We start from the raw sequence: 10,293 nt of genomic DNA, 5'->3' as shown, positions 1-10,293 counted from the left end.
ATATGTATATAATAAATATATTCAAATTAAAATTACAAAAATTGGTATACATTAAAGATATAGATGGCATCTGTTGAAGAACTAGGGTAACGTTAAATGCGATTATCGACCGAAAGTTGGAGGTATAACAGAAAATTTTGGTATCCATCAATGTTGCCACATGAGTCATTATTATAGACATGCAGCGGCTTTCACTTTGTAGAAACAGAACTTTTGTTAATACGTAGTATTTTTGATCAATTTTGACTAAACTTAAATCAACTTGTGCAAAGAACGTTGATAAATTTGAAAACACATTTTGCGGGACCATTTATGGTCACAACATTACTTTCTCAAAATGGCTGACCATTGTATCTTCCACAACATGGAGTTTTTTACTTCAAAAGACGACTTCATNACGTTATATAAGGTGATTCGTGAAGTTTTAGAAATCAAACCGGCGCATTTAAATAGCATTTTAAAAAGAAAACTATGCTCAGTCAGAGTATGCAAAATAATTCCACCCAAATTTGCATATTTCCTGGGTGGAACGGCATGTTCCATTTTCCTGTTAAATGGTACATCTATATTCACAGTAAACGCATATCAAGGAAAATTAGTAAGTTCAAAAATAATTTTTACGTTAAAAAAAAAAACAATGTTATTCTTTGTTTTAGATTGAAGGAGATAAAAAATTAAAATTAACGTCACGTGAAAGGAGATTTATAAGATTTGCATCAGTGGAATTTGATGGTCAACTTTATATGACACCCCAAGACTTCCTCGAGTCCGTAGTCGAAGCTGAGCCGAGACGTAAGAAAAAAGAATATCGAAATTGTGTGAGAGCTTATTAAAAAAACAATTGCAGCTCGTCTAAAACGAAAAATTTTGAATAGTAAGGACATCGAGAATTTCAACGAGCAGACGCCCAAATTGAATCATGGTTCACCGAGACTTTTTCGGAATTTAAGAGACAAGGGTAAGTTCTTAAAACATATTTAAACATTGCCGAAATCGTCCTGTTTATTCTAAAACAAGTTAGGATTTAAAAAACAGCCTTTTTATTTTAAACTAATTGGATACTTTTAATACAACTTACAAATTGGTTAAAAACAAACAGAAAAAGCTGATTATAAACAACTTATGTATCTCTTACAAACTAAACGATAAGAAGTTCGGACTTAATAACCATGCAAATTGTGACAATAACAAAATGTGTAAAGAGCTAAACAGATTAGGCATGAAAACAATTTCAGTAAGTAAATAAATACAACACAAGAGAGTAGGATTTTAGAAAACATTAAACAAACAACCAATAAATTTGGTACTTATTTATAAACTGAATTGTAAAGGCTTTAACTCTTTCTATGTCGGTCAAATTGGTAGAAATTTTAAAATACGATTAAATGAACATAAAAAAGATTTAAAACGTAGTCTTGAGGTTACTGTTACATTCTTGAATTAGGGCTATCGGCGTGCAAAAATAGAACAAAATCACGATGGTGCAATTAAAATGTATATTAGTAAAAGAAAATAATTATATACAATGTCTAAAAGATAATTCATTCATATAGCTACTATTAATCTTATTGGAGCTTCTTTTTTACTTATCTTAATATTATTTCCGTGTAAATTTTGATACTTCTGATATTCAAAATCGAAATCAATGAAAAGACTTAAAGAAATCAAGACAATTTTGAGATCACATACAATACAAGAACAAAACAAGACTTAAATTTTCATTCTTTTTCGATAAAAAGAATGATTTGCGGTAGTTTTACATTTAAAACCGTTCTGTTGTGTTTAATCTTTATTGAATCCTATATCACTACAGCATCATTAAACATTTTGAAATTTTTAGGTATCATATCCTACACCGAATATTTATTTCTACTTTCCGTCCTTATAAGTAAGTATTTGAATTTTTTATTATTTCTGACCGTGTACGAAACAACAATTTACAACAAATCTTTTTTTTCAGAACCAGAGTCTGGATTCAAGATTGCGTTTAATATGTTTGATACCGACGGTAACGAAAAGGTGGATAAAGAAGAATTTCTTGTGGTAGGTTATTTGCTGATAACATTCATGCACATCACAATAAATTTCTTCTCATTCATGTTTTTACTTCACCATTTATTTAATTATGATTTTATTACTGTACAAAAAAACAGATACGTAGGTTGCTGGCAGGGAAGAAATATGAAGAGGGAAAACTACCCGTGAGTCTATAAATTTTCCGTGAAGCTTTTTGCTAATCAGCAGATAATATTGTGTCTATTTGCTAAAAAAAACTGTCGTGTCTGCTACATGTTTAAAATTTAATGTCAAACAAACTATCTAATGGTTAAATGAATCAACTGTGAAATACTTTTAAACCTTTAGATATGAGCGAATTTATCTTCGGTAATTACAAAGTCAAGCAATTGCTTCTAACTTTGGTTCTATTAACAGTTTTAATGCCTAAGTGCAATAATTGCTGCAACGTATCCTTGTGATGTAAACGTATTTGGATGCTATCGTTTTGCAATCTTATTCTCGTTTTTGAAGCGAACATTAATGACTAACTTTGGCTTTCAATGCTGCAAAAAGTTACTCATCTGTTCTAAGATGAGTTTCTCTCTATTATAATAATGATTCTTCAAGACCTAAAAAGACATATCGAGTGAACATGCAAGAACTACCAATTTGGTGTTTTAAATGTTTTTTTGCGCTTTGAGTTTTTCGATAATTGTAATTGTGCTTAGGTTGATCACTTAATGAAACAATGAAAATATAACGATTAATTTCAAAATGGCCGAAACATACATACGTTTCTTTGAAAATGAATTTATCAAAAGAATAAGTTAGGCTTTCATGTAGTTGTTTTAATAATGCTTTGATATTAGGGCCGTAGTCTAGGACTGCTTCTCCTTTGGCGAGAAATCGATGCGATGTTCTCAATGAAGAAGAAACAATCCTAGACTGAATATCAAGCATCAAGAATTTCATCAAAATATGCAACATTATACGTCAGACAAACAATTTTTTCCGCATTTTAGTTTTGTTTCTTGTTTTTCATCTGTCTTTGTGAAGTATCTAACAAGTAAAAACTTTCTGACAAATGCTGTCCACTGTCCTAAAAATTCCTTACGTGTTATAAATATTTATATCCTTATCATTACAAATAAAAAAAACAGTAAAATAATGAATATAGACAATATATTAATTAAACAGATGGAGAAGGTGTTTAGTGATGCCCTAAGAGGTCGTAGAGGTACGGTGGCAACGCTGAAGGTGGAAGAGGAGGATGTGAAACGTTCCGTCGAGGAACATTACGTCGACGACGAACGCGGACTTCAAAGACGTCATCACGTCGACACAACCCTAATTGTACACTTTTTTGGTCCGAAAGGCAATGAAATGCTATATTATGAAGGGTTCCGGAAGTTCATGCTGAATCTACAGACGGAAGTTTTGGAACTGGAGTTCAGCGAGTTTGCCAGGGGCTTGCCCACTATTTCGGAAGTAGATTTTGCGAAAATTTTGTTGCGTTACACTCAGCTAGATACCGACGAATACGACATGTATTTGGACAGATTGTTGGACAGAATAAGGGACACCAGGGGCATTACGTTCGAAGAATTTTATGTGTTTTGTCAGTTCTTGAATAATTTGGAAGACTTTAGTATTGCTATGAGCATGTACACCTTAGCTGACCATCCAATTTCAAAAGGTGAGACCACTGGTAGGTATTGTGGATGTTTTTATGTAAAGGAAACAGGAAATCAAACTTTTATATTTTAATTAATTAATTCTTTGGTCAACATGAATCAGGAAACTAAGATCAGAGATGTCACTTTCGAAGAAGTTTGTGCGGATCTGATATCTGATCTTCAAAATCCAACTGATTCCAATTTAGTTTGTTTGGTTTTAAGAAAAGGATATTTAAAAATTTATGGGACCAGACTGGATTTCACTCTGGAAAAATAGATTGAAAATTATTACCACTTCGAGTTTTTTCTTTTTATACCTCCATAACAGTGCCTACTGTATTTTTTTTTGGTAATCATGTCTTTTCAAGAGCATTGCTATGGAGAGTAAAACAAGTATCGGAAAATAATCTCTTTATATTTTTCGACAGGGAATCTGGTCCATCTCTAATCTCAAATCCAGACAAACCAAATTAACATCTGCCGGATTTTGAAGTTTGGACATTTCAAAGTCTGAGTTTTATGTAATTGTTTTACCTTCTTTTGCATCAGAAATAACTGTCTTTGTTTTTTTCTCTTCAATCTCAGATTTTCTTGACCTGTGATATCGTTTTAATTCTCTCAAACCTTCGTTTTGGCAGCTCATGTTGTAAACAATCTCACAGCTGAATCCCACTCTCGAAGTCTAATATTTGTCATGGGAATTAGTACTAAGCGACATGCCCTACATGTTTAGGCCATTGCTTTGCATTTGGAAGGACACCAGTTCTATTCTGGGTCCGTCTGCTTTCGTCCAAGTTTTTCCATGATATGCTATAGCATTCCAGAGTCTTTCATTCTCTACTGTCTTCACTTCGTCCATGTCATCTTTCTCACCTCAATCATTACCCACCCCTTCCCACGATTCCTAAAAGAAGTTTGAAGATTCGCTTCCTCCCTACCTTCCGGGACTGCTCACCCATCAGCATTTGAAGCTGGTGGGAATGAAACACCCAAAAGGGTGGAAAAGAAAGGAAAATGGTATGCTCTCTGAGATTGTCTACCACATTAGCTGTCAAAACGTTGAACTAACACCTCCAGTCAAGGGACAATAAGGAAGAACAAGGATAACTATATAACCAGAAATTCTTTTCTCTTTTCTTTTGTTTTAAAGATGAGTTTCATCGGGCTGTGAAAATTTGCACGGGAACAAATCTGTCTCAACATTTGGTTCATACCGTTTTCGCAATTTTTGATGAAGATGGAGATGGACTTCTTAGCTATCGAGAATTTATAGCTATAATGAAAGACCGAGTTCATCGAGGATTTAAGGTAGGACAAAATTACAATTGAACTAGAGAAAAATCATTTATTTCGACTTATTTTGAACAAAGCATTATTTTTCCGTTTGGTTTTCTTCTAGTCTTACGCAAGAAACGAGGGCTGGGAGGCATTCAAACATTGCTTAAAGCAAGAAATGAAGACTCCCACTTAAACAATTGATTGTTAATATGTTTAAGTTGAATAATGTGTTGTGCCATAAATATTGTGATTGATTATGAAGCAAATTTAAGATGATAAGATTTACATCTTTATCCTGAGAGTTGTTAATTTTCAGTTTTTGTATTATAAAAGTTTATAGTGTTGTGTTTTTGTTACTGTTTTAACTTGTACAATATTTATCGGAATGTTACTATTATTTTTATCTCAGTATTAATAATTTCTTTTTTGTTACTTAAGTGAGTATTAGACGAACAAATTACGTGTGAATTGCATTCTCGTAGAAAATTATTTTTAAGTGGAGGGAATGCCAATAACATTGATAAACAATTATTTTAGTTATAGATGGTAGTAGTAATTGCTAACAATAATAATACTCGAAAATACGCTTACATTAATCTAATTGATATTAATTGTGCAATAATGTTAAATCTTTCGAACCGACTTCAAAAAAATAAATTATATCTCAACGATTGTCTCATTTGAATTTGAAGAATATATTCCACCTCTACTAAGGGTGGTAGAGAATTAAGGTACGACACTCGTTATTAACTTTTTAGTTAAGTTTTATTTACATATAGGCTAAGCTTTACGTATATTTAAATTATTACAAATTCTAGTCGTGTAGCAGTTATTATTGCATTTGCAATTGTTTGTTTATTTTCTCACATTGTTGTTACCTTAAATATAATAAATATATATGTACATTTACTCAGAATAATGTTATTACATTAGCAATTTTCAAACAACGCAATATTGTGTAGTTTTTTTTTATTTATAATGCTTATGTTATTATTACTTATAACAGCTTTGAGATGGAAACTATTAAATAATTGTAGAATCATAAAATAATTAATTTGGAATAACCAGAAGGTCGAATTCCCATTCGAGATATTATTGTCTCTATTTTACAAGCATATTCCTGAGGTAAGTAATAAAATTTTAAAACCAAAAACACGTAAACTTAAAGTGACTAATCTGTTAATAATGCGTTTTGCAATTTATTTTTCAGTTATACAGTACACTTGCCAGAATAGCTAATGATACAGGACAGCGCAATAGATAACTTTGAATGTAAAGCAATTTAAAATAAATAAAAATTTCATATATATACTGAAAAGATAGATATTTCGTGGGATACTCGCTTAGACTAAGAAATTTACATTAGGAATGCCATTTCATTCGTGAACAATTAATTTCTTTAAATCTTAATATATATATGGTGTGCTTTTGCAATAATTTCTCGAGCTCATTCCATAGGACATTCAAGGTTCTAGCGTTTCAAACGAAGTAGGATGTATGCAGTTGATTTTTTTGGGATCGTTATTCAATTGGAAATGATAATTCCCGCGAAGATCCATCTTACGCTTGTTAGCGTTCTCGGTCTTTTTTTAAATGTTCTGATGGACATACTGACCTATGACATAATCAATATCAATTATTAGAAGATTATTCGCCCTTGCAACCCCATATCCCATACAATATAACATATCGGCTGCTGCTCTTTTATTTCATTCATTGCTAAACTGTTTGCGTTCTGCGATCAGTGTTACTGTTACCGCATGTACCGTGCCTTACCATTCTTTCGAGCTGTATCATGAATTTTGTTGACAAGTGTACATAAAAACTAGACAAACTAATCAATTTTTGTGAAGGCATTCGTTTCGGAGGTATATCTAATAAGCAAATTAGTTGATTGAAAGAAACGAAAGTAAAGTTTCAAAAATAGTTCACAGCAATTGTTTCACCAAAACTTGGCGCTTCTTCAGGTGAAGATATTCTCTAAGATATTTGGCGAAACAATTGTTGTGAACTATTAATATATATTTTTTGAAACTACTTTCGTTTACTTTAATTCTATCATTAAAATTAGTTGATACATTTTTTCTATTATTGATTTCAATTACTTGTACCTACATGAATACTACATGGCTACGATGAGATAACCGTTCTATTTATATAAATAAATATTTACTAATTACTGTTTTGAACGATAATAATAATAATAATAATAACCTAATTAATGTAATTGTGAAACAATTGTAAACAATCTAGACATTGCAGTCTATCAAGTTGAATAATATTTCTCGAATTAACTATTAATAACAAATGTAAGTGGATTGCATATTATTACATTTGCACATAATGTCATTTTGTTCGAATTATAATTATTTAAGATCTCATCGTGCACACGTCTTACGTTGGACTGATTCATCGAGAGGCTCTCGAATGCGTCAGTTGTTTCGTTTGTTAAACTTTTACATGTTGTATTGGTATATTTTATACCATTTATGACTTTCGCTTTTAAAAGGTACCCTAAGATGGGCAATGAGCTAATCCACAACAAAAATCATTCGAACTTCTTGGAATTAATATATATATTCGTAATAGATCTACACTAAACAATAGTAGCTGTTCGTTTAGATGTCGATTAAATAAATTGTAGTACCGAAAGGATTTTCAATAATTTTAAGACAAAAGAACATCAGATTGAGACTGTTATATGGGAAAGCAAACAATTTTTAGAATTACGAAAACAATTACAATAAAACACTAACTAGTAATGTTTAATTGAAAAGATCCTAGATCGTCGATCCTTAGGTTTAGATTCGTACGTGGGAAATCCGGTACTATTTCGAATGGATTTTATGTGTGAACGAATTTGGACAGGTCGGTTTGTTACTCTCCATAAAAAAACATACTTTATAGTGAAAACATTTTACATAATGTTTTTTTAAACATGATTTGAATCAACGAAAAGGACAATGTACTTACATCCAAACATTTTTAGCACAAAAATACATACAATTAACTGTTAATAATACAAAGTACAAATCACCCCTATTAAAAAATTGCCTCTCTCTCTGTGTACCCCTTAATCCTCGAAACTGATGACCCCATTTCGATTGGACTATAAAAACATGACTGATTACTTTTTGAACTTATTTATTGGTTATAACATGTTTTGAGTCAGGAGCGATGTACTTTCATATAATCATTTTAAGCCATGTGCAGATACAGTTTTGCTAATAACTTAAAAGCAATTGAAGATTCTTTAATTGAGACTGCCGCTAATGTTTGTTTGTATTTTCAGGAGGACTCTAAACATCTCGAATGATACATCCTAAAGATAAAACGTTTTATGTATTTGTTGTGTAGTCGCATTAGTGTTGTTGAAGCGCAGCTTGTGTTGTTAAACTTAATAACACGTGACAAAAAAAAGGTAGACGGAAATCCCGGAGTTCTTTTTAAACATTCATGTCATACCTGACACACGGTATCTTCTTTTTTCATATCCTGCTCATCGTGCAGAATATTTTTCAAGAATATATTGTTGTACTAAAGACAAATTAAACTCTCTCTCTTTTGATGCTATTTTTTTTTCGGTATTTCCTGATGGTCTAAAGTAAACAAAATACAGACTATCAGGAACGTTAGATAGTTATATGCAAATATTCAGCGTTGGGAAATGTTTTATTCATCAAAACTTATATCTACATATTAGGATTAGTAACGAACAATAATGTTACCGATGGATTAGTTTTAAAATAGCCTTTGTCGACTTTTTTTATACATATTAACTTTCCATTTCTTTCTTAAGATAATCTTATACAAATCAAGGTCAAAATCAGAGCAAACAACAATTTAGTATTATAACCAATACCTGTGTTTACCCTTTATTATGACTTCTTCAAGGAAAATTTTGTTAATTTGTATATGTATCATTTCTTCATCCAATTATTTCAGCAAGGTATTTAATTAAGCACTCAGCAAATGTTGACCGATTTAGAATTGTACTAATTGAAAATTATCAATGTTAAAGTTAGATTTAAGGTTTTCTCCGAAAATTCCTAGCGCCAAATATATTTTGATAAGCCTTTCCACTCTTTTTGGAATGTTTTCATTCTATTGCTTTTATAAATAATTAACGAGCCGCATATAAAGATTGTGTTATTGGTAGATACTAATTACCACATACGGTTTTCCTTTTCATTATTGTTAACCGCAATCGTGGAAATTTACATAAAAGATTTTCGTAAACGGTTTATTCAACTTGAAACCTTGACAAGATTACAGATTTGTATTTTTGTATTTCCAAACCGAAGAATTGGCGCCCATTGGTATACTAAATATGATTTTTATTCCATTCACTAATCATTTTGATAGGTGGACATAAATGCGTGTCCACCTAAGCGTTCCAAAAATAAAACTGATGTAGTAACAGAAGCAGAAGCAAAGAAGATACGATTCAAAACCACAAAAAAAAAACAATCGAGGACCAGACGATTGTGCTTAATTAATATTTATCTGAAAATATTCACATAGTTTGCTGTCGAATTTAACGTTTCATTAAATCCATATCTCGTAGCGGAACAATATCTACTATTTTCTGTTATCAAAATAATTATATCCACCTTCGTTAATTAGAATAGATAATAAATTCAAAGTCAATAATTAAATTATTAATTTTGTTGGTTTCAGTTTTTTTTTTAAATTGGTTATTTTGGAACTAAAATTCTATTTTGGGATAATGCTAATTTTCTAAGTAGCAGATCAAATTTAAATAAAATAGAGTAAATAGATTTAAAAATAAACAGGCGCAAATAGTCGTCATATTTCTACACACGAATGTATTTTTCGTTTTTGAATCAAATCTGTGAAAAATTATGTACAAGAACGGACAAAAAAAGTCGTTCACTTATTCTTTTAGGATTTCATATAAGTATCAGAAATTCCTGGAGTTAACGTTATTCCTGGGTGCCTTGCTAAGCAGGACATATAGAAAAACGGTTAAATTGAAAAAACAGTAAAATAAATAAGAACAGCTCCAATTATAAGATTAATAGGAGTAAATCGACTTTATACCGAAAACTACTCTGCATTAGGGATAATTTTTAATGAAACGTAAAACAAATCGGTTTAGGACCGAAAAAACCTACTTCTTCAAATTTTTTCTTTAGTAGATTCCGGGAGACTCATATTTACGTTATAAGGATACATTTTCCTTGTAAAGCACTGTATATTCATTGCTGTTTGTGTACGTAGAAAAGTTCAAACGAAGAAGAGTGCGCAAGCAATAATAATGGAAAGAGATAGCAATAATGTAGCGTGGGTTTTGTTATAAATTCTCCACAAGAGCGAG

At 31.2% G+C, this 10,293-nt stretch overlaps 1 protein-coding gene across 3 annotated transcripts; it reads left to right on the top strand.

Annotated features, from left to right (window-relative positions):
- The first annotated feature begins 394 nt into the window (after window positions 1-394).
- LOC108741516 (calcium uptake protein 3, mitochondrial) lies at window positions 395-5,904 on the top strand. 3 transcript variants are annotated; one of them, XM_018476344.2, is made up of 9 exons: window positions 395-598; window positions 657-792; window positions 848-958; window positions 1,841-1,888; window positions 1,961-2,043; window positions 2,154-2,201; window positions 3,196-3,694; window positions 4,825-4,982; window positions 5,074-5,904. In XM_018476344.2, exons 2-9 carry the CDS (start codon window positions 744-746, stop codon window positions 5,143-5,145), a joined length of 1,068 nt encoding a protein of 355 aa, XP_018331846.1. In that variant the 5' UTR covers window positions 395-598; window positions 657-743; the 3' UTR covers window positions 5,146-5,904. The 3 variants fall into 3 exon arrangements, with proteins under 3 accessions (XP_018331846.1, XP_018331845.1, XP_025834832.1); XM_018476343.2 differs by having other exon boundaries at window positions 3,196-3,706; XM_025979047.1 differs by lacking the exons at window positions 395-598; window positions 2,154-2,201 and having other exon boundaries at window positions 663-792; window positions 3,196-3,706.
- The last annotated feature ends 4,389 nt before the right edge of the window (window positions 5,905-10,293 follow it).

This window comes from Agrilus planipennis, unplaced genomic scaffold (assembly GCF_000699045.2).
Source record: "Agrilus planipennis isolate EAB-ADULT unplaced genomic scaffold, Apla_2.0 scaffold212, whole genome shotgun sequence".
Classification (NCBI taxonomy): domain Eukaryota; kingdom Metazoa; phylum Arthropoda; class Insecta; order Coleoptera; family Buprestidae; genus Agrilus; species Agrilus planipennis.
This window is presented reverse-complemented; position numbering and strand designations above follow the sequence as displayed.

What these genes read in the sequence shown, in the direction of transcription:
- LOC108741516 (XM_018476343.2), top strand. Translation starts at nt 744, where the DNA reads ATGACACCCCAAGACTTCCTCGAGTCCGTAGTCGAAGCTGAGCCGAGA. An exon ending in AGTCGAAGCTGAGCCGAGAC is followed by an intron (nt 793 to 847) that starts GTAAGAAAAAAG and finishes AAACAATTGCAG; the next exon opens with CTCGTCTAAAACGAAAAATT. An exon ending in TCGGAATTTAAGAGACAAGG is followed by an intron (nt 959 to 1,840) that starts GTAAGTTCTTAA and finishes TGAAATTTTTAG; the next exon opens with GTATCATATCCTACACCGAA.